We start from the raw sequence: 23,479 nt of genomic DNA, 5'->3' as shown, positions 1-23,479 counted from the left end.
CTGAGAGACCCGTCCAGGGCGGGAGCGCAGCCGCCCGCGCCACACCTCTCAGAGACCCCACGGCACCATCCGGGCCTCATCGTGATGTTCAGGACATCGAGGCCTGCCCGCACGGGACCACGGACACGCACCCTCCAATTCCATCTGCCAGCCCCGCAGACGCAGAGGGGCCCCGGTGGGCCAGCCTCACCACAGCCCGGCTGTCCCGCCCTTCCCTCGAGAAAGCCCCGCCCTTCCTGCCGGGCCTCCTCGGGATGGATGCCACCGGTGGATGGTCATGCGGCTCCTGACTCCGGTCCCCGCCCAGGCCTGTCCTTCTCCGCCCACAGCAACCCTCCAGCCACTCCTGGGAGAGCCGCGGGCTGCTGGGCCGTGCTTGGTCAGGGCCGGCCACACAGAGGCGCACACCCCGGGCCAGCCTGGAGGGAGCACAGCCGACTGGGGAAGAGAGCCCGGCCAGGAGCACGCAGCACGAGGGGGCGGAGGCACAGGGCCGTCCGTGTCCCGCAACCAGAACCCGCAAAGCAGGGTGTCGGGGAAACAGGAGGCGCCCTTGGAGAAGAGTCGGGAGGACATCAGTCCACGGCGCACAGGCGCTCTCCGGGCACAGGCACCCTCCTCCTCCTCCCCCTACCATCTACCCCAACAGTTTACTAAAGCCCAATGCCCCCGAAGGAGGACTGTGTAAGTAACAGGCGCCTGACTGGGAATGAACGAAGGCAAGAATAAGTGAACCGATTCGGAGCCATGCTGAAAGGTTACGACCTTAGTTCCCAAGGCAGAGTCCAATCTGTAAACCTGAAAGATTATCACGAGGTTCCCTGGGTCTCCCACGGACATGCCACTGTCCCGCACTCACGTTCCCAGATGCTCAGAAAAGAAGGGGTGCGCGGTCCGGCCGAGGGGCTGGCCACACGAGACCCACCTGCCCCTGAACAGGGACACCGGGCGGCGGCCGAAGCCAAAAGATCCCGCCAGCCTTGGCCGCGCCGCACCCTCTGACCGCTCACCTCACGGGCCCCCCGCCAGCCCGCCCCTGCCCCCTGGTCCCCACCCCCAGCCCGCGGGTCCTACCTCAGCCGGGAGCTGGATGTTGGTCCTGGCCCCGTGCTCCAGCAGCAGCCTCACCCCGGCCACGTCCCCAGCTTTCACGGCAAAAAAAAGGGCCTGCATGGGCACGCGGCACAGGTTGGGGTCCGCGCCTCGGTGCAGCAGCAGCTCGATGGTCAGCCACCTGGTTCTGCGTCTGAAAGGACCAGGGTGACACAGTCACAGGCTGGGGACAGGCACGGGACAGCACCCCGGTCCCAGTCGGGACCGACGCTCCCCGGTAAAGGGGGCTCGGGAGGGCGCTGAACGTGTGGCACCTGAGCCCCAGCATTCACGGCCTCTCCCGGAACCGCCCAGGACCCTGCCTCCCCGAGGCCACCGGCCCCCGCCCTGGACCAGGGCTGCTCCCGCCGTCGCCACACCTGAGCCGGCCCCCGCCGGGCTGGGGTCCAGACGCAGCCCCGTCCCACCCCAGCGTCCGGTGCTCACTCGGCCTTGCTCAGGTCATCCGCCACACGGGGCGTGAGGTGGGGACCAGCCCTCCCTCCCGGGGTGGCTGTAAGCGGATGACACAGAGCAGCCAGCACACGTAGGGCACAACACCGTACCCAGACACGCAGGCACGCACGCCCACACACAACACGCACACTGCACGGGGACACAGGTACCACACACACAGCACGCACACGTACACACATGCACATCACACACGACGCGCACGACCACATGCGTGCACACCACACACACGTGTGTATACATACACACGGGCACGTGCCACACAGAGAACACACACACGCACATATACGCACACAGCACACTCACACACACACACCCATACATGGCTACCACACGCATCCACATACACACACGTATACACACACACTGGGCACATACACGTGCACGTACATACATACATCCACGACAGCCCCACTGGGCAGGAAGAAGGTCAAGGTGATGAGCCAAGCAGGCTTTAGGAACAGCTAAGACAGCAGGAAGGCAGAGGGTCTGGCGGTCCCGCCGACCCCACCCCAGCGCATAACCAGGAGGCACGGGCAAGAGGGCAGCGGATGGGCAGGGCCGATCTAAAGCAGCGGTTCTCAAACTTCCTGCTCGCGGGACCCCTCTCTACTCCTCAAATCCTTTGAGGACCCAAAAAGCTTTGTTTACGCAGGTTCCATCCACCCGTGTCTACTGTATTGCGGTCAAAATGAAAATTTTGAAAAAGATTTGCTGATACATTTAAAGAGCAACAAACCCATCACATCTTAACGAAAATAGCGTAGTTTTATGGAAAACGGATGCTTGGCTGCCTCAGAATGCAGCACCACGAGGACTCCCGACCCCGCCCGGGTGTGCGACACCAGGACCTGGTCACGTGGGAAGACCTGAGCCCTCCCCAGTGTGACACGTGTCATTAGAGAACATGGGGGGGGCGGTGCACGGGTTCCAAAATTCCCGTTTCCGCTGGACGGGCGGGATGTCACTGAAGCGTCACTGCTGTCCACACACGCTGTGAGCTGCCTCCCTGAAGTGTGAGGCTGAGCACGCGCGTGGGGACGAGTGACCGTGGCACGCCAGTTGGTCATCTCGCAAGTGAGAGCGGCGTCACTCTCCACTCTCGCTGTCGGAGAGGCGCTTTCGAGAAGACCATCCCCCTAGTTTGGAGCATGTGCGCCTTGGGCGTCCCTCCCATCTCGTCACGTGGAGTAGAAAGGCACGGACTCGGGCTCAGGGTGTGAGGACTGAGGAAGCCCTGCCCCGTCAAGTGCAGTGTCAGCGAGATGCCGTCTCTTGTGCACGCGTGCCGGGGAGATGGGGACGTCGTGCAGGGAACGCACGCGGAGTCTGAGGATTGTTAGGAGAATCGTGTCCACCCGCAGACTCCCTGCCAGGGTCTGGGACGCCGTGGTGTGTGGGGGGGGGGGTACGCTTTGAGAGGGCAGGGGGGACAAGCGCGCGTGAGCGTACAGAACAGCTGTGCAGGGCAAGTGAGGGGGCACGTGAATTGTGCGCGTGAGTTGCGCACGTGAGTTGCGCACGTGAAGTGTGTGCACGTGAATTGTGCAAGCCCACGTGGGAGTGCCTGTGTGAATGTAGAGGACAAGCGTGGGGGGTGCGCGTCCACGGGGGAAGGGGGACGAGCGAGCGTGTGCAGGTATGCAGGTGTGGGTTGCGAGAGTGTGTCCACGGGTGTGTGTGGGTATACATGAGTGTACGTGGCCGTGCAGGTGCGGGTTGGGAGAGTGCGTGTCCGTGGGCGTGTGCAGGGGCATGTGAGTGTGTGCGGGTGTTCAGGTGTGTGTGGGGGGGCACATGTATATGAGCACCTGCACTTTGGAAGCCACAGGGCACATCTCCTAGCCTCTCACTGCCACCGTTCCCCTAAGGTCACAACCAGGCCCCAACCCTGAGCCATGCACAGAACGCCCACGCTAAGACCCTGGAGGCAGCGCGTAGGACGGGCCCCACGGCACCCCTGTAGGTTCAGGGGGTGTGGGACACAACCTCTGGAAACACCTCCTCCTGGTGGCCAGGGAGGTGATGCCGGCCCACCGAGCAGGAGATCCGCCCGTAAAAGTGACCCTCGGCCCCGCCGCCCACACCCCAGCGACCTACTCCACCACGGCCAGAGCCATCTTCCTCATGGTGCCCTTGTCGAAGCCGGTGGCACTGAAGGAAGGGGCCTTCAGCATGCTGTGGGCCTGGGCGCTCCTCTCCAGGAGGTCCTGGGACAGCCCGAAGGAGAAGTTGCGCACACAGACGGCAGACTCGAAGTTCGTCTCCTGGCTGCCCAGCGTGCACCCGCCCAGACTCCCCTCCGTGCCGTCCGGCCCCTTCTCCAGGTCACTGGAACTGTCCCACGGTGACAAGTCCTGCTTCTGAGGGCTGCTCCCCAGGTCGGGGGACTCCTGAGACAGCCGGGCACCCGGGGAGAGACGGTCCTCCTCGCTGCCCCACACGATGGACTTCTGCTCCTGGCTGCCTGGGGTGGGCACCAGGTCCTCAAAACAGATGGACTCCATGGCCATTTCAGGGAATGAGAAGGTAAGGTTGGGATTTACTGGCATATTTGGAGCTTCCTTTGGAAAGTACCAAAAGAGAGAGGGACAGAGAGAGAGAGAGAAAATCAGGAGAAAGAAGAAATCAGGGTGACAATCCTATCTAACCGATTTCTCTAGCAGGAACCAGCCCTAAAGGCTGGGAGTGACCTTCAAGGCTTCTAGCTGACCATGCTAAAGCACTCTGCAAAAACCGAGAGAGGGAAGCACACATCTCAGGGGCCTCACACAGAAACCTGAGCCACATGGCAGCCACCAGCCACACGCGGCAACCGAGCTTTCGACGTGAGGCCCATCCCAAACCGGTGTGCGCGTGGCCAGAGAAAGAATGCAGACTGCCCTCCTGTCTTTACACTAATGACCCAATGAAATGATAAATTGTGGAGACACCAGTGAAATGAAATACGTCAAAATTAGTTCCACCTGTTCCACATCTTTTTACTGTGGTTCCTAGAGGCATCTGCGGGACACTCACGACCAGCAGCGCGGCTCACACTACGGTCCTGCCCGCGGAGGCCGCCCTGCAAGCCCGACGCACAGCCTCTGCGTCCCCGGTGTGGTCCCGGGACCAGCAGCATCCTCGTGGCCGGGGATGCGGATCCTGGGCCCCATCCCAGAGCCGGGGGGCAGGATCCCTGGCAGTGGGGCCCAACCCCCTGCGACCCACATCTGTAAAGGGCCAGGTGGTAGACAGAGGCGGCTCCGTGGGCCAGGGCCCTCTGCCGGGACGGTGCGCACAGGGTGCAGGTGGCAGAGGGGCGCGCTGCCCACCCGGAGGCGGCCGGTGAGGCCCGGCACGGGAAAGCCACCCGCTTCCTTGGACTCGGGAAAGGGCGGGGAGCCTGCCCTGGGCTGGAAGAGAGTAATTCTTCTCAACCATGTGCGGCGTGTGAACTTGCTTGGGTCTGGATTCATTTATCTCCAGTCTGAGAGGAAGGTTACGTGGGAACCCGGGAAAATTGCCTGGGTGGGATCCCACAGGACTTAACAAAGTTTTCAGGTGAGATGCTAGTGTCTGCGGTGTGTTGAGAGGGAGACAGAAGAATGTGTCTTCAGCCGACGTCTCTGGCTGAAGCGAGCCGATGAGGAATCCACGCTAAGATGAGCGCAGTTGGCGGGGGAGGCGGGGGTGTGGACGTGGTGCGTGAGCCGCGTGCTGGCAGCTGCTTAGTCTCGGTGACGGGTCCACGCAAGCTCCCACACATGCCACCGTCTTCGCTTATTCTGTGTGCGTGCCATGTTTTCCAGAATAAGAAGTTTCAAAGAAGAGGAGAGGAGCGATTTTTACCAGTGTTTTAAGTGTACAAATAAAACCCTTTCTGGGGCTCTCGCTGCCTTCACCAATAATCACTGAGGCTTCCCCTGCGACCAGGGTCCCCCCGAAGATGCTCTGGGCTTGGAGAGGCTGTGGTGACAAAGTCAGCCCCTGTCCCTAGAAGCTCCCGGCCGAGGGGCAACACAAGGACCGACACAGTCTCCCCCCGTCCCCGTTCCTATGATCACATTGAAACTGAAAGTTGGTCGTGACTCTGAGTTAACAACCTCTGACCAGGAAGGAGAGGGCACTCACAAGGCACACGTTAACGCTGCTACGAAAACAAACCCTCCACCGCAGTCTTCCTGCAGGGATGTCGCCTCCTTCCTCCCAGGGACCACCCCCCCCCCACCCCGCCTCCCACACACAGGACCACCCAGGGCAGCAGGGCCTCTGGCGGGCTCCCTGCGTGCACCTGCTCACCACACGCTGGGGCCCCGGCCGGTGTGCCCCCACCCACCCTGGACTCTGATGACCTGGTGCGGCCACACGTCAAGAACCACACACAGGCCAGGGAGAGCCGGGGCCCTGGAGAGGCAGAGGTTCAGGGAGTGTCTGGCAGCTGAGGGAGGCTGTGCACCATGGGCACAGGCCGGGGTGCAGTAAGAGCCTTTCCCCGAAGAAGAGATTCAGGAGCCCGCGATGAGGTGAGGGAAGGACCCCACCGAGGGGACACTGTCCAGTGCCGTCCCCTCACCCACCCGGGAGGGGCCCCGACCACGCTCAGAGAAAGCCCCAGCCCCTCCGAAGGCTTTCTCGGCAGCGGTCAAGGCCGGGCAGCCTCGTGGGGCTGACGGTTAGGGTCCAGGGTTTCCTGAGGGGCGGAAGCGTGCCCCCTGCAGGCACTGCCCCTCAGGCCGGCGCTCAGCAGACAGACACCAGGGTGCCCTGTGCTGTAGGGAGCCAGCCCCTGGGCATCGCCCGCCCTGGGCCGGGAGGCCCCCGGTCCGCACTGGAACCTAGCGTCAAGAGATGCCACCGTGGCGACAGAGTGGTTCCTTGGTGAATGAGACACGGGACCGCCGTGTGATCAGCTATCCTATTGCTGGGCCTACACCCAAAACCACCGGGAGCAGTTCGCACCAACGCCTGCCTGGGGGAGCCCCAGGCAACATTATTCACCATGGGCAAAGGCGGGCCTCACTCCTTCCCTCACTCCCCGACCCTGCGATTCCTCCCCTGAAGCCCGCAGGAGGGGTCTCAGAGCCCCAACCACTGCGCGTGTGGCTCACGTGGGACACGCATCCCTAGACGTCGTGCCGGCCCCGTCCCCCCCTCCGACTCCCCGCCCGCAGGCCTCGGTGTCTGCTCACCCCATCTGAGCCTGACCTGTGCAAGGTGCGGGGAGGTGCACTGCCGGGTGGAGAGACGGACAGGCGGATAGTAGACGGGGCACAGTGCTGGGAGCTGCAGGGCCACGGGGCTGACCTGGGACTTGGGCGCCATCCTCTCAGCGATGTTGGGCTTAAAGGACGTGGACGGGTAGTAGAGGAGGAAGCACATGCTGAGCGGCGTGAGGCCCTCGTCCGTGTACCTGTTCACGTCGGCCCCGCTGTCCAGCAGAAGGTTGACGATGTCAGTGTGACAGTGAACCTGGAGGGAGAAGGCCGGCCTCACGAGGACGGCAGGCATCCCGGCAAAGCCCCTGCTGGAGGACGGTGGCCCCACTGAGGGGAGGCGACCCGGCACTGGGACTCACGGTGGCCGCAGCGAGCACAGTGTAGCCCTTGGCATCGGCCACATCGGCGCTGGCGAGGTCATCCCTGAGGATCCTGTAGATCCAGTCATAGTCCCCTTCCTCGGCCCGCAGGATCATCTCCTTGGAAAGCTGCTCCTTGGGCCCATGGTGCGCAAAGCCGCTCCGGTCCCCCTCCAAGATGGCACCCATGTTCCAGCTGGTGTGGGCCTTCTTGTTCCTGGAGACACAGCGGGGACCCTGGGCATCCCTGGTTCATCAGTCTCTCCATTTGTGCTGGGGAAGGGGTTCTCAAGGGAGGGACCCTGGGCGGGAAGGAGGCCAGGGATACACATGGGTCCGGCACTCAGCACCAAGCACTCACATCCACTTCTCGCTCACTCTGCTATTTGAGTAGAGAGTATGCAAGTCCCATGGCCCATTCACCACCACGTACTTCAGCCTCCTGTGCACACATAACCTCCTTCATGGTCAAGAACCTATAGATTTATGGCAGCTTCTGTACCCAACACTTACCAACAATTACTGGCTCAGTTGATGTCTGAATGATGGATGGGTGGATGGGTGGATAGATGGAGGGATGGAGGAGTGGAGGGATGGATGGATGGATGGATGGATGGATGGACGGACAGAGGGGTAGATGGCTGGATGGGTGGATGGGCAGGTAGGTGGATGGATGGGTGGATACAGGGATGGGTGGATGGGTGGAGGGGTGGAGGGGTGAAGGGGTGGAGGGAGAGATGAATGGATGGATGGGTGGGTGGAGGGGTGGGTAGATGGGTGGATGGAGGGGTGGGTAGATGGGTGGAGGGGTGGAGGGGTGAAGGGGTGGAGGGATGGACGGGTGGGTGGGTGGATGGAGGGGTGGATGGAGGGGTGGATGGATGGATGGGGGTAGATGGATAGATGGGTGCGTGGGTGGATGGACGGATGGAGAGGTGGGTGGATGGATGGGCGGGGGGGATGGGTGGGTGAGTGGACGGAGGAGTGGGTGGGTGGATGGAGAGGTGGATGGATGGCTGGGTGGGTGGGTGGATGGGTGGATACAGGGGTGGGTGGATGGGTGGAGGGGTGGAGGGGTGAAGGGGTGGAGGGAGAGATGAATGGATGGATGGGTGGGTGGAGGGGTGGGTAGATGGGTGGATGGAGGGGTGGGTAGATGGGTGGATGGAGGGGTGGGTAGATGGGTGGAGGGGTGAAGGGGTGGAGGGGTGAAGGGGTGGAGGGATGGACGGGTGGGTGGGTGGATGGAGGGGTGGATGGAGGGGTGGATGGATGGATGGGGGTAGATGGATAGATGGGTGCGTGGGTGGATGGACGGATGGAGAGGTGGGTGGATGGATGGGCGGGGGGGATGGGTGGGTGAGTGGACGGAGGAGTGGGTGGGTGGATGGAGAGGTGGATGGATGGCTGGGTGGGTGGGTGGATGGGTGGATACAGGGGTGGGTGGATGGGTGGAGGGGTGGAGGGGTGGATGGAGGGGTGGGTGGATGGGTGGAGGGGTGGATGGGTGGAGGGGTGGAGGGGTGAAGGAGTGGAGGGATGAAGGGATGGATGGGTGGATGGGTGGATGGAGGGGTGGGTGGATGGAGGGGTGGGTGGATGGAGGGGTGGATGGGTGGGGGTAGATGGATAGATGGGTGGGTGGGTGGATGGACAGATGGAGGGGTGGGTGGATGGAGGGGTCCGTGGATGGAGGGGTGGTTGGAGGGGTGGATAGAAGGGTGGGTGGGTGGATGGATAGATGGATGGATGGATGGGGGTAGATGGATAGATGGGTGGGTGGGTGGATGGATGGATGGAGGGGTGGATGGATGGATGGAGGGGTGGGTGGGTGGATGGGGGGGTGGGTGGGGGGGGTGGGTGGATGGATGGATGGATGGATGGGTGGGGGTAGATGGATAGATGGGTGGGTGGGTGGATGGATGGATGGAGGGGTGGGTGGGTGGATGGGGGGGTGGGTGGGGGGGTGGGTGGATGGATGGATGAGTGGGGGTAGATGGATAGATGGGTGGGTGGGTGGATGGATGGATGGATGGATGGGTGGGGGTAGATGGATAGATGGGTGGGTGGGTGGGTAATGGACGGATGGAGGGGTGTGTGGGTGGATGGGCGGGTGGGCAGGTGGGTGGGTGGATATAGGGGTGGGGGGGGTGGGTGGATGGAGGGGTGGTACATGGGTGGGTGGGTATATGAATGCATAAGTAACCACTTGTGCTTACCAAACCTGGATTCTAAAATACTTTAGTTATATCTGAGGACAAAGTTTAGTAAATGAAAATATTCTTAAAATTTTTAACTTTAAAAAATCAGTTTTCGTCAGGTGGCTGCCTACTTTTCCAGGGCTGGACGGGGTTGGGGGTTTGGAGACTGGGTTGGTCTTTGGAGACCAACGGAGCAGCTCCACGCCTTCCCAGACGTCGAGAAGCCAGAGGCTCAGCCAGCCCCCAGCCCACCCCTCCCCGGCCCTCCCACCCTCGGCTCTCTGCTCAGACCTGCTCTCATACATCTCTTCGTGTGCACCTTGTGTGCAGACATGACCCACAGAGGCCGGAGCACGGGCTCCGACCTGCACAGAGCAAACACACGCAAGGTCTCAGAGCCAGGATTTGAACTCGGCTCCATCAACCCGGCTGACCCTATTCCACAGCTCCTCCCAAGGCTCTACACTCTTCTAGGGACTGCCCTCACTCCGTGCTCCCCAGCAACCTCCTGACCACTGCTTCTCCCGAGAGCAGGTGAGCAGGATCCCGGGCCCCTGTGCAGACATCGAGGCCACGGCACCCTCCTGCACCTGCATGCTCGCAACCCGGGGCGTGTGTCCCAGCTCACCGGCCCCGCACGGCTCTCCCTCCCTATTCGTCGCTGCGCTGCCTCAAACAGGAGAAGCACCTTTACGTGAACCCAAGAAATAACCCTGCGGGTTACTCAGCCAGGTGCCAGAGGCCCCCCCAGGAGCCCAGCCCCGAGCACGGGCCCGTCGTGGGAGGGAAAGAAAGATGGGGCAAGTTACCTGTATTTGTAGGTTTGCTTCTGGATTTTGACCATCAGAGGGGTCTCATTTTTTATAAACCAGGGTTCTTCATCCTCAGCAAATGGAGGAATGTCATTAAGGAAGATTTGGGCATCTAATTCTTTGCGGAAAGAGCAGGTCATGGGCAGGTGGCTGTTGTCGGTCGAGTAAATGTGCATTTCTGGAGGCAGAGTCAGGTCATCGTTCAGAAGAAACCGCTTATAGTCGTAGAAAAAGGGGTCCTGTCCCTCTGGCTGGTCCCAGTCCACCTTCTCCTCATCTGAGAGGCTGAGTCTAGCAGGAGAGTGAGTGAGGAAGCCCGAGTACTCGGGGTAGTTGTGGATGGAGAAGCTGCGGGGAACCTCCGTGCACAGTTTGATGAGGTGCTCCCGGACCCACAGCCCGACGTCCTGCCTGCCGTCCGGGTAGGTCTCCACGCCCGGCCCAAACCGTTGGTCCGCTTTGTACAGCCCCTGCGAAACGAAAGTCACCAGGGCAAGAGACATCGTTCAGCAGGGCCCTAAGCTTTGCAACCGTTTTCTCAAAATCAAAGAAAAACAAAATTCCAAGAGAAGCGTCTTCATTCAGTCAACAAATACTTACGGAGGCCGAGTATGCACCCGGCATGGTGTCCCAGAGCAAACGTGTAAATACGGAATGCATTGGGGGAGAAAGGTGCTTCGGACCCAGGGTGGTCAGCAGTGGCCTTAGCGGTAAGGTGGGGACATGACCGGGGGTCTCAAGGTGAAAGCGTGTCAGGGATACCACGTGTGGGCTCATTTCAGGGAACCCCTTGTAGCAGTGACATTGTGGGCCCAGCCCAGCCACCCGGGGCAGCGGAGATGCGGGGCCCTGGGTCAGAGAGACTGTGGCAGGTGTGACCTGAGGAGACAGGCGGAGGTGGGGGGGAAAGGGAGCTAACCCCCCCGCTTCCCATGAACCCAGCAGAGTGCAGTGATTTCTGGGCCTCTCGAGGCCCTTCCGCTGGGTGGGGTGGTCTGTGCTGGGTGGGGGATGTGTGGCAAGGGGAGGGCCAAGAGGGCCTTGGATGAAAGGTAATGCTGGGCCCACAAAAAGGGACGGGTAGCTGGAGAGGGGCCCGGCTTCCCAGGAGAGCTGGCTCTGAAGGGCATCTGGAGGTCACTGGGAGCCGCAGCGGGGACCTCCGTGTCACTCCCTGGTGCCACGCCCTCGCCTGGGACCGTGGGCAGGGCCCCTATCTCAGAGCCGCGGGCTTGCAGACTTACTTGGGGCGTAAGTCTCTGAGCTACACAGTCCCCCACAAGAAGTTCACAGTCTAGAGCTGAGGAAAGAACATGCAAGGAACAGTAAGACACGCCAAGGAGGACTTCATCGTGCAAAGCAGCTGGGTGGGGACGGCAGGGGCACTTCCGGGAGAATCTGCCGAGTGGCAGCAGGGCACCGAGTGCCGCCGCGGTCTGTGAAAGGGTCGGGGGCCGGGGGGAGGCGGTGCGCATTCATCCTGGCAGCGCCGGAGCATCACCGAGGCGGCGGATGCCACAGGGTGGATGGGCCGAGAAGGAAGACTACGGACGGGGCAAGAAAAGGTGGTGCAGGGAGGCAGGCGGTCGGAAAGGCAGCTGCTGGGGGTCTGTGCGGAGACCAAAGGCGTTCATGCCCCAAGAGCTGACCCAAGAGCTCCATTTCTAGGATTCTATCATAAGGACATAATCTCCTTAACATCGTAAGGAAACAATCCCAACGAGATCAAAGCTATAGTCACACATGCGTTCACAACAGTACGTCTAGCAGCAAGCTCTTAATAACGCTAACAGTTACATTACTAGTAAAATACAATGGCAGTAATGTCGACAGTTAAAGAAAGGAGAATGTGTCTCCAGGACGCTACACGCCACAGGCTTAAAAAATTGCCTTTGATATGCATTTACGTTGTGACCAAACAATCCCCCTCTAGGAATGTATCCCGAAGATCACCGACAAAAGCGTGGAACCATTCACCGGCGAGACAGTCACCACGGCGCCCCTCGGCACCACAAAGGCTGGAGGAAAGTGCGCGTCTGGTTGACCCTTCCCAAGCAGTGAGAAGGGGGTCTGGGCTGTCGGGAGGAAGGGCAACCACAGGCGGCCCCGGGAAGCGTGCAGGGTGCACGTCCCACTGCCTACGCGGGGAGGAACGTGTGTGCACGTGTGCTCCTGGTGTGTAAATGCAAAGAGGAAGCTGTACAAACAGTCCCCGGTGACGAGAGAGGACTCCGGATAGAAACAGTGGAAGCTGGACTCCTGTGGGGGGACCCTGTTTGCTAGATTTGCCTTCAGAAAAATATCCGTTTTTTACTGAATTACCAAACTAAATTAAAGCAAGATCGTAAAAATCAAATCCTAAACAATGAAAGCAACACCACTGAACCTAGCTCTACCTCCAGGCAGCACGGACGGATAGTAGCTCACGTGATTGGATTCCACCTTCCCAGTGGGATGGGTCCCAGGGACAAAAGGCAGGAAAGGAGCCCTGAGTTGTTTTAGGAGCCACGGCGCTGGAGCTAATGCTACGCCATCATTCTGAAACTGTCATACATATTTCACGGGGGGAAATAAATAGGAAATTTGTTAACGTTAGAAACAAAGATTTTTAAGACTAATTGCAAAGACGTGCAAATACGATACCATGGCTGTTGAGTAAAAGCCCCGTATTCCCAAACTGGAGCTGGAGACGTCCGTATGAACTGATGGTGTCTTTTCTCCTTTAGATAAAAAAAAAAAAAATCTAGATCTGCTATTGAAAAAGCCTACAAATGAAAACCAGCCAACACGATAGTAATAAGCACCCAAACGGTGGTCTTTCCACACCACGCCCCATCTAGGAACCAGGCCTGCCAGATCAACAGTCAATCCTGGGACCAGGGCAGGAGGTGTATGGATGAGCTGGGGTCTCCTTGCCCCAACAAAAGGCAAGAAAACTGACACCTGGTGGAGCTATGTCTACTGCAAGAACCGAACTAAAGCAAAAACCAAACTCCCCCGACCCAAGAGTGACAATTTGGGCATCCAAAAGCATAACCACCACAATGTGCTGAGATACACCAAATATACTAAAATCCGTGAGTTTATACAGATCCGAAAAACAAACAAACAAAAAAAACCCGAGTAAGCTCCACCGATCGCCATTGAAGAATGTTAGGTAATCATCCACTTGTTACCCTGACGAGGGGCAAAAAAGGAAAAGATCAAGTGTCATTTCGCCTTCCCCATAAAACTACCTCAAAGTAACCAAACAGTTGATGAAGGCTGTTGTAGACAAAAGAACTCTAGTTAATAAGTGAAGGAGGGATCGTAGATTTAGAGTGTCACCAACTTGCGCCCTCTAATGAAATGACGGTCCAGCGATATTGTCCAAAATCACAAGTAAGGTGAGGAGGCCGTCGGAACCGACGGAAAAGGACTGCAGACACCGGCACCCACGGATCAGTCCCGACATCACATGAAGAAAGACGGCTAGACACGTGTCTCCGAGTGTGGTTTTTAACAAAGGTACAAAAGCAGCAGTAGAGAAATGACAGTCTTCTCGACCGATGGCACCGGATCAGCCGGCCGCCTACAGGTGGAGGTGCGGGAGGGGAGGAGGCCCAACCAACCGTTGCTTCACGTGCAGTGCAAACATTAACCCAGAACGGATCCCAGACCTAAATGTCAGAGCCAAAACCATGACATGCAGAAGAGAACACAGACGAAAATCTTAGGAAACTTGGATTAAGCTAAAATCGCGTAACTAGGACATAAAAAAGCAAGAACCAGGGAAAGAAAACTCGATAAGCCTACGAGTGGCTAAAATTAACTTTTTTAATGTTTATTTATTCTTGAGAGACAGAGATATAGCATGAGCAGAGGGGCAGAAAGAGAGGGAGACAGAATCCAAATCAGGCTTCAGACTGAGCTGTGAGCACAGCCCCGATGTGGGGCTCGAACCCACAAACCAAGAGATCATGACCTGAGCTGAAGTCAGATGCTTACCTGACTGAGCTGCCCAGGCGCCCCATGAGTGGCTGAAATGGAAAACGGCACAACCACTTTGGAAAACCCTTCGGAGGTTTCTTACAAAACTTACCATGCACGTCACCTACGGCCAGCGATCCCACTCGCGGTATTTACCCAAATGAAAAGACAGACGTGTGTGCACATGAAGACTTGTAATCAAACGTTTTTAGCAGTTTTACTCATAATAACCAAAAACTTGAAAGAACTCAAACATGTAGCTATTGGCGAATCAGGAAAACACGTGTCTCGAATCCACACAACGGAATACTACCTCACCGCAAAAGAAACAAATTGCTGCCATATGCAAATACGTACGAATCTCAAAAGAATCACGCCCTAAGCCAGAGAAATCGAACATGCAGTAACACCCATTCCACTGATCTGAAACAACGGAAAAGGGGACGTTGTGATGAAAAGCAGAGCTGCGTCATCGAGAGCTGAGGGGGTGGGGCTGGAGATGGACTCCAGTATATATTAGGGGCTTGGACGGGGTACAATGCTTGCACACGAACATGCACACAAAACACCATATATAAATGTTTACAGCAGCTTGATTCATAATCAACAAAAGCTGGAAACGAGCTTCTGTCAGCTGGGAATGGAGAACGGCACCATGCACTTGGAACACTGCTCAGCACTAAGGAAGGAGCTGCGGACTCACCACAAGGCAGATGAACCTTCAATACGATCGCTAGGTGAAAGGCACCAGCCTCAAAAGTCTACCTACTGTATTTCACTAGCCTGGTATTCTTGCAAAGGCAAATCATCTGCAAAACAACTGGCCAGGGCTGGGGTGGGAGGAGAGATCGGTCCCAAAGGGGCACCGGCAGGAGCGGAGAAGGAGCCGTCCTGTACGTTGACGGCAGTAGTAGTCACACAACTCCACGCTCGTGAAAACCTTCACAACTGCACACTCAAGGGGATGAACTGTACCCTAAGTTACGCTGTCCGGAAATAAAAGGAGGAAAGGCAACTGTTTCTGCAAAACCAGGAATTTCCTCCACAAATAAAGACAAGCTTCAAAGGGGCGCCTGGGTGGCTCAGTCGGTTGAGCGGCCGACTTCGGCTCAGGTCATGATCTCATAGTCCTTGAGTTCGAGCCCTGCGTCGGGCTCTGTGCTGACAGCTCAGAGCCTGGAGCCTGCTCCAGATTCTGTGTCTCCCTCTCTCTCTGACCCTCCCTCGTTCATGCCCTGTCTCTCTCTGTCTCAAAAATAAATAAACATTAAAAAAAATTTTTTTTTTAAAAAGACCAGCTTCAAGACAATCTATGTGGAATGATCCAGCTTATGTATAAAAAAGTAAATATTACGGTGCATTTGCAGTTTAATCTAAAGGATACACAACTCCCTGCTCTGGAAAATGGGATCATGAAGCATCCTGTCTTCTCATTCGTGTTCCTTTTCTTTTTATGAACCTTATTATTGGTACTGTTAACGATCTTTAAAAATAAGGAAGTTACCACTTGTTACACAAATAAACTTCCCCAGGACCTAAGTATCTTTCTGTCCAGTGGCCTGAGCACACAGAGCCCCGCCCTTCATCTGCATCAGGGGTGGCCCCGCCCCCTCACCTGCACCCAGGGTGACCCTCCCCCCTCCCCCCCAACTCCAGGGCGGCCTCACCTGTCACCCACATCTGGGGCAGCCTTGCCCCCTCACACCCCCACACCTCCCCCCACCAGGGGCGCCCCGCCCCCTCACCCTCCTTCACACTCACACACCCCTTGGGGGGGCAGCTCCTTCACCCTTCCTCACACCGCCCCCCCCAGGGGCTGCCCCACCTCCTCACCCCCTGGCGGCCCCTCCCCCTCCCCTGGTGGCCCCGCCCCTCACACCCCCGTGGCCCTGCCCCCTCACCTGCACCTGGGGTAGTCCTGCCCCCTCACCCCCACAGGGCGGCCCCGCCCCCTCTCCCCTGTGGCCCCGCCCCCTCACCTGGAAGAGCCTGGTCTTCAGGTACATGGTGCCGTAGCCCTCTCGGTAGCTGAGGTAAAACATGCCAGTGAAGCTGGAGCCGTCGGGCCACTGGTAGGTGCCCAGCCCGTGGCGGTGGTCCCGGTAAAACTGCCCGTGGTACAACTGTGAAGAGCGCTCAGTGACAGGCTGTGTCCGAGAAGCTGCTCCTGGCCACCCCCCACCCCAGCCTTCCAGGAAGCCCCCCAGGTGGAGGCAGCCCGCCAGGCTGGCAGTGAGGCGGACCACAGGGGCACCTGGCCACGGGGCCCCTTCAAGTTCGGGGGCCGAACGAGTCTATGAGAGACGTCACCTATGTCACACAGAGCAGGTGTCAGGCGGTCGGGCCCCGGTGGCCCCCGTGTCGCCTGCCGTAGCTCTGGTAGGGGAATCTGGAGAGGCGTTGGAATGGCCACCACTGCGGAGCGACTCCTGGGTTTGGGCCGGAGCCCCGACCCGGGCTCAGCTCCACGTCTGCCTGGGTTTACAGGCAGCAGGCTGGCGGGGGCGGGGGGTGGGGGGCCACCAGCCTCGGGCTCACCCGCGCGGCCCCACGTGTGACCCCAGGGGCAAGCTATGGGCCTGCGCGGGAACACTGGTGTGGCTACACTGAGCCACGGACGCCGGCCTCCGCTCGTGGCCCAAGCCCCACAAATGCCGGTGGCGGGTCTGTGCCGGCCCGCCTCCCTGCTGGGGCCTCAGGAGGGTCAAACAATGTGACGCCCATTGCCAGCTCTTCCCATGCCAGCCGCAGGCCGGTCCTGCAACGCTGGGAGACGGCTCTGTAGGAACGGGGCCCCAGGTGTGGCTGCTTTCGTGCCCTCCTCTGTCCTCGGGTAACGGAGAGGACTCCCCGTGGGGCTGGTGGCTGACGGACCAGGCACCAGTGACCAGGTCTGTCCGACCAGACGACTCCCGACCCCCGGCCCCGGCCTCAATTTGGGTTTGGCCACAGGACCCATGCCCGGGGCCAGACCAGTGTCCCCAGGGCCCTTCCTCTCCCCCAGAAGTGTCAGGCGTAGCTCCCACAGGCTCGCCAGGTGGCGGAAGGTTAGTCTGGGCGCCAACACAGAGACGGGGAGAGAGGGGGCCCGACAAGGTCATCAGAATCCCCGGACCAGCCAGGCCTCGGGCTGCAGAGCCCCGCTGATGGGCTTTCCATCGTAAGAGCCAACGAAGGCCCTTTTCAGCGCTGCCTGGGTTGAACGTGGGCTCCGCCGGCGCTTCTGAAGAGAATGTCGAGCACGAGGACACGCGGAGCAGAGGGGCACGAGGCCAGGGGCTGCCCGCTCCTGCCAACACCCGCACCACTTTGTGGGGGAAAGCGGAGTCCACCCGACTCGAAAACAACTGTCTGTGTACGAGCGTCGGTCCATACGCGGGAGAGAGGCTCTCTGCCCCCCTCCCCAGGAGAAAGCAGCATTGGAGGGAGGCCCTTCCACAGCCACCCCATCCGTCCCCACCCCTGCACTCACACCACGAGCTGCGTCTGACCGGCCAGGGCTGATGTGCTCAGGCCATTAACGCGTGTAGGGTCACCGCTGGTGGGTGGCACACTCTCTCGTCCCCCTGGCCTCTCCGGCTTGTGAGCTGTCTCGGCTGCACAAGCAGCTGCTCCGTGGACCCGGAGGTCCCGCCAGGCAGTAATGAGGCCGAGGCCCCGCCACCACACCCGCCCCCCGTGGTCTCCCTCACGGTGGAACCCGGGCTCCGCGGGACAGGCCGGCACGCCCAACCTCCCACAGCCACGAACGAGGGCACGGGACACCACGGCGTTGGGTAAAAGAAAGAAACTAGCCGAGGACTGGTTTCAGTGCCAGTCCCGGAGCCACGGGAGTCAGCGCTTGAACCACCAGTGTCACGGTGGCTTCCACTCAACACAGGCTTCGGCCCCGGCCTCCCGGTCACCTGAGGTCCGGAGGCTCGTCTGAGCTTGAGGTGCGTTCTGGGAGAGGGATCGGCAGGGGTGCGGGGGAAGGTTCGCCCCTGCCTGCAGCTGCGCCTGCCCCCCCTGCCCCTGCCGCCCCCAGGCTCCGGCCCGAGACCCTGGTTATCAGGCCGCCCTGCTCTCCTCTGGCAATCACGCACTGACACACCCAGCCCCGGCTGCTCTTCTGAGCCTGGACCCCACTGGGCCTGGATCTGAACGAAAGTACCCTACGGGGCCGTCTCCCCAGCTCACAGTAGAACCCACGCTCTGGAAATCTCCCCACTGGACAAGCAGGCAGCCGCAGCTACAGGTGTCGGCCGCGGTCGTGCCACAGGCCAGGCCGCTGTGCCCTCCCCCAGGCACCTGCAGAGCTCCCACAGGTCCCCGGGAGTCTCCACTGGGGTCCTGGACGCGGCCTACTGCGTGGGCTCTGGAGCCTGCTCCCATCTGACTGCTAAAAAGATCCTTCCCTTCTCTTTAACCCTAAATACGATGCAATTTCACCGACGTACATACAGCTCCATGCAGTAATTTGAAGTTTTTGAACAGTTGCCCAGAATAAGAATTTATCGTAAGTAACCCTTCCCAAGCCGCAGCCCGGGAATGCCCAGGCCAACTGCATGTGTGACCCTGGACAACTGTGAGAATGTTTCTCTCTGGAAGTTTCTGGAAGGTTTCTCTCTGGAAGGTAGAAAAGACACAAGCCCAGCACCCTTCCTGCTGGAGACCGGCAAGTCTGCCTCACACCCCTCTTAGAAGAAAAGAGACAGCCAGGCCCTGGCGGGGACAGCCACGGAAGCCACCTACCTCGCCCGTGGGCCAAGAGAATTCACCGTATCCCAGCTTCATGTCCAACCCGAAGTCCCCTTGGTACACACAGCCATCCTGCCACTCCTGCACGCCTCGGACCAGCTGGATGTAGGCCTCCTTCAGGTCCTGCCCCCTGGGGGGACCCTCGGACTCCTCTTCCTCCTCCGGGGCCTCTAGGATGTCCCTAGGAAGGTGAAGTGGGGGGGGGGGGGCGAGGAAGATCAATGCCGGAACCGGCCTGAGGGGGGGACCACGTGCAGAGAACACACACTATCTCGTCTCTTCCTCCAACAACCCCGAGGCAGACGCTCTTGCCACTCCCATTTTGCAGAGCGGGAAACTGAGGCATGGGCATGCAGTGACTGCCCAAGGTCACACAGGAAGTGTGCAACCCCGAGTCTCTAACATGGGTAAAGGGCTGCCGGTGTCCTGGAAGCTGATGGGTTCCAGCTCCAGCTGTTTGCGGGGCCAGCCTTGTGTCCACCAGCAGCCCAGAGCGCCATGGCAGTGCCTTCCCCCCCGGGGGCCGGCAGCCTGGCCCACAGCTGGGCAGGAGGCAGACACCTGGCAGGCACGCATGGACCAGTGGGTGGTCTGAACAAGGAGAGGGAGCTTCAGTCCAAGAGCAGCAGCCAGCTGCCTACTAAGAGAGACCGCAGGGATGGGCGGGTGCACAGCAAGGGGCAGAAAATGTTCACGAGGGCGAGCTGGCTTCTTTTCTGCTCTTGCTAAGAGTACAAATCCTGACCTAAAGGGTGACCTACCCCCAGCCCCCGTCACACACACGGCCCCCCTCTCTGCCTCCCTCTCAACTTAAGGGCTCTCTGGGGATGCCGTATCTCGATGTCTCTGGTCTACAGACCTGTGCCACTGTCGGGCTGACGGTCTAGCTGGGCTGCTGAAAGCATGGAAACCCCCGGACCTTGAGCCCCCTCCACCAGCCAGCCCTCAAATGCCAGCAGTGAGTCACAGAGGCTTCACAAAGCTTTGCCCAAAGAAGGGATACAGCTGCTGTGAACACAAAAATCTCCATTTGCCACTTTGTTATGCATTTGAAGAAAGAAGCCAGGAAAAACAGATACATACATGCAACAATGAAAAAATCTGAGGGCTGCGCTTTGGTTTGTTTCTTCTTTGGCTTACCTGTGCTTATGGGTTGAATTATGTTTCCCCCCAGCCCCCAACACACACACACACACACACACACACACACACACACACACACACTCCTACGTTAGAGCCTACATCCCAGGACTTTACCTGGGACTGCATTTACAGAGGTAACCAAGTTAAAGTGAGGTCATCAGTGGGGGCCTAGTCCAATGTGACTGTTGTACTATGACAAGGGAAAGAAGTTTGGACACACAGGAACACACAGAGAGAAGATGATGTGTGGACACAGGGAGAAGACAGCCGTCTACAAGGCAAGGAGGGAGATCTGGAACAGATTCTCCCTCTCACCCTCAGAAGAAACCACCCTGCCCACACCTTGACCTTGGGCTCCAGCCTCCGGCCTGAAAGACAATACATCTCTATTGTTTAAGGCACCCTGTGGGTGGCACTTTGTTGCAGCCCCAGCAGACTAACATGCCACTTTTCTTGCTTTGCCACAGGGCACACACACTACATGCTTAATTTAAAAATTAAAAAAAAAAAAACACCTTTTTTTGAGTTATTAAGAGGAAAAGGTAATGGACTATAAAAACATGAACAAATGGAAAATTTCCTCAAAAAGCCAAAGGAAATGATTTTAAAACAAAGCAAGAAAATTACTAACACGAGCAATCAGCCATAAGGCCCACTGTTGAGTCATTGGAAATGCCCAGCTGGCTGGCCGGGTGAGCAGGGTGGGCATGTGGTTCTGCCACCAGACAGGCTCCCTGTCCCCCTTGGGGCTCAGAGACCTTTCTCCTCTGTAAAACAGGGACTCTATCAGTCCGCTCAGGCTATTGCAAAGTCCCGCAGGCAGGGAGCTTGAGCCACAAACATCCATTCTCACGGTTCTGGAGGGGGACACTAGACATCTAAGGGTGCCTGCAGACTCGGTTCCCAGACAAGGCCAGGCTCCTAGTTCATAGATGGCACCTGTGTCCTCATGTGGCAGAGAAAGAAAGTGTCGGCTTCTTCCTCTTCTTAGAAGGGCACTAATGTCATCATGGGGCCCCACAACTCTAAGCCTAATCACTCCCCAAAAGCCCCACCTCCAGGGCTGGGTGTGTCAGTGCACGGAGAATGGCGTGCTTGCCAGAGGAGAGCAGGGCGGCCTGACAACCGGGGTCTCGGGCTGGAGCCTGAGGAGCAGCAGGGGCAGGGGGGACAGGGGCAGCGGGGGCAGGCGCAGCTGCAGGCAGGGCAGAGCTTCTGAGCCCCCCACCCCTGAGCCTCCAGACCTCACGTGACGGTGACCGGGGCAGGGGCCAGGACGGCTAGGGCCTGTGCCTGCGCTGAGCCTGTGGAGGAGCACAAGTCAGCAGGACGTTGGGGGTTAGGGCTTCAACACGGATTTCGCGAGTGTGAGTGGGGGAAGGGAGGCACAGTGCAGTCCGCCAACAGGGACAAGAACAACAGGACTACAGGGTGGGTTTCACAAGATGCCACGGTTAGGCGGGGAGGGCAGCCAGCCCCTGGCCCAGAGTAGGCCTGGGAGGTGTGGGCTCTCACTGTTAACACCATAGTGTGAAGCCGCCCAGCTTGGGAACCCTCGTGGCGAGACTAGGCCAAGGCAGAGTGGCCGAGTTAGAAGGGAGTGCGGACATCTGGCCGGAGGGGGGGTGGGGGGGGGGAATGAGGGGGTGTTCCAGCTACCCCGTGTTGTAATTTTCCTCAGTGGTTGCTGATACAACGCTCAGGTCTTCCTCTCTCTCCAGAGACTACTTTTTGAGGGGTAAAATAACTTTTAGGGGTTTTTAGCACCTACCCCAACGCTGGATCCCAGCTAAGTCTGGTCCCCAGGGTGAGGCTGGGAACCACCCCCCCCCCCCCCCCGTAGGAGGGCCCCCACACCTTTTGGTAGAGAGCATCTCCAGAGTCCCCAGGAAGTCAGTGGCAGCAGGCTGGCCGTCTCTCCCTGCCAGCTGATTTTCAGAGATGTCATCATCTGGGACTTTATAATACAAGGCTGAGGGACACCCACTTTCCATGCCTATCGTCTTCGAACCTGAAAGCAAAGCCAGGGACCCACATCCGCCCTCAGAGCTCCTGGCGGGCCCCGGGGACATGCCCACAGCCCCACCCGCCTCAGAGAAACAAAGCCCCCCTCCCCTAACCCGGTCGATACCCCCATCCTGTTGGAAACTCCGCCAGCGTCCCTCCTGCGGGGGCAGGAACCACACATTAAGAGCCATCTGGGCCACCCTCCCACGACCTCCTTAGGGACCTACGTTGGAGGCAATATTCCTCCCCGAACAGCAGGCGTCCCCTCCCCCCAGGTCTCTGATGCCAGCCCGCGAGGGCGGCCGGACCAAGTGCAGGGAGACGGCCCTCATCCGACCTCACACAAGCACGTCGGGTCCCAAATTTCCTGCCTGTCCCAGACGCGGGAGGACAGAGGGCCGGGCCCAGGGGGCGTCGGGACCACGCGCAGAGCCCCGGGACACGCCCCTTCCCGTCTCACCGCGCTCCCGCCGGGATCCCGACCGCGCCCCTGCCGCGGGCCGCACCGAGGGTCGGAGAGCTCACACCTTCTGCAGCCAGTCCGCCCAGGGCGGCGGCCAGCGCAGCGCAGCCCCACTCGCAAGTCTCGTCCCGCTCCGCGCAGCGCCCGGAGCCCCAGAGCGTCGGGTTTCCCTGGAGACCTGCCCACCGCCCCAGCGCCGGACGCTCTCGGCCTCCACCAATCCCCGCGCCCGGCCCCTCCCCAGACCACGCCCCGCCCCCGGGCGTCCTTGGCGGAACAGGGGGCGCCCCTCTGTGACCTCACGGGGCCCCCGCCTGCCCGCGGCCGCCGAGCCCCCCACGCCCCGGCGCTAGCGGGCCTTGTGCCTGAGCCCCGCGAGACGCGGGAACCCGGCCGCCTGTGTCCGCTACGGGCACCGACCTCCACGTCCAGCAGAGGCCGGTGAGCCAGCTCTGGGCCAAGGTCTCAGGGAGAGCGTGGGGAGAGCACTAAGCCCCCTACGCTCCCCCCCGCCCCCCGCCCCCCGGGAAGAGAGCATGGTGGGGTGTGCCCGGGAGACACCTGCGGAAACCGAGGGACAATGGGGTTAATCGTCCACCGCCGCGCGCCAGGACGCAGTACAGCCAAGATCTCCTCAAGCTCTGCCGGACTCCAAAGCCGGTTTTTGGCGGTTCCGTGCAAGTTTGTGGAAGGCACGGAGCGGAGCTCCTGGTCTGGTTCGGGACGAGTCGACAAAGGGGACTGAAGTCACGGAGAGAAAAAGGATTAGCTGTGGGGACCGAGGAGTCTCTAGGGAAGACTATGGAGAGAGGAGACCTGAATAGGGTTTCAGGGGATGCGCAGGAGTTCTCCAAAGAGCAAAGAAAGCGCAGTCCAGGGAACCGGGCTAAATGTGCAGAGAGGCACAGTGGTGGGAAACAGCACAAGGACTTTCTGCAAAGGAAGCAACTGGGGCCTCTTGGAGAGAGGGCGGGGCTCTCTGCAGGCGCAGGGCCTGGGGTTCTCAACCCAGACTGCCCCT

The 23,479-nt window shown here is 59.6% G+C and overlaps 1 protein-coding gene across 12 annotated transcripts in view; it reads right to left on the bottom strand.

Annotated features, from left to right (window-relative positions):
• Positions 1-22,662, bottom strand: part of ANKMY1 (ankyrin repeat and MYND domain containing 1) — a 46,608-nt gene extending 23,946 nt beyond the window's left edge. For 8 of the 12 annotated variants that reach the window (XM_078450659.2, XM_078450668.2, XM_078450670.2 and 5 more), the window contains exons 1-9: positions 22,456-22,662; positions 21,846-21,999; positions 18,840-19,026; positions 16,085-16,228; positions 10,134-10,606; positions 7,124-7,340; positions 6,754-7,017; positions 3,667-4,130; positions 1,075-1,246 (exon numbers count right to left, since the gene is read on the bottom strand). In XM_078450659.2, the coding sequence (XP_078306785.2) occupies positions 1,075-1,246; positions 3,667-4,130; positions 6,754-7,017; positions 7,124-7,340; positions 10,134-10,606; positions 16,085-16,228; positions 18,840-19,026; positions 21,846-21,982 (2,058 nt within the window). In that variant the 5' untranslated portion in view covers positions 21,983-21,999; positions 22,456-22,662. The remainder of the gene's footprint in view (positions 1-1,074; positions 1,247-3,666; positions 4,131-6,753; positions 7,018-7,123; positions 7,341-10,133; positions 10,607-16,084; positions 16,229-18,839; positions 19,027-21,845; positions 22,000-22,455) is intronic. The other 4 variants (XM_078450667.2, XM_078450665.2, XM_078450660.2 and 1 more) reach the window with 4 other exon arrangements.
• Positions 22,663-23,479: the final 817 nt, after the last annotated feature.

The sequence above is a fragment of the Panthera onca genome, chromosome C1 (genome assembly GCF_046562875.1).
Source record: "Panthera onca isolate mPanOnc1 chromosome C1, mPanOnc1 haplotype 2, whole genome shotgun sequence".
NCBI lineage: Eukaryota > Metazoa > Chordata > Mammalia > Carnivora > Felidae > Panthera > Panthera onca.
The sequence above is the reverse complement of the archived record's forward strand: the minus strand, read 5'-3'. Positions and strand labels throughout refer to the sequence as shown.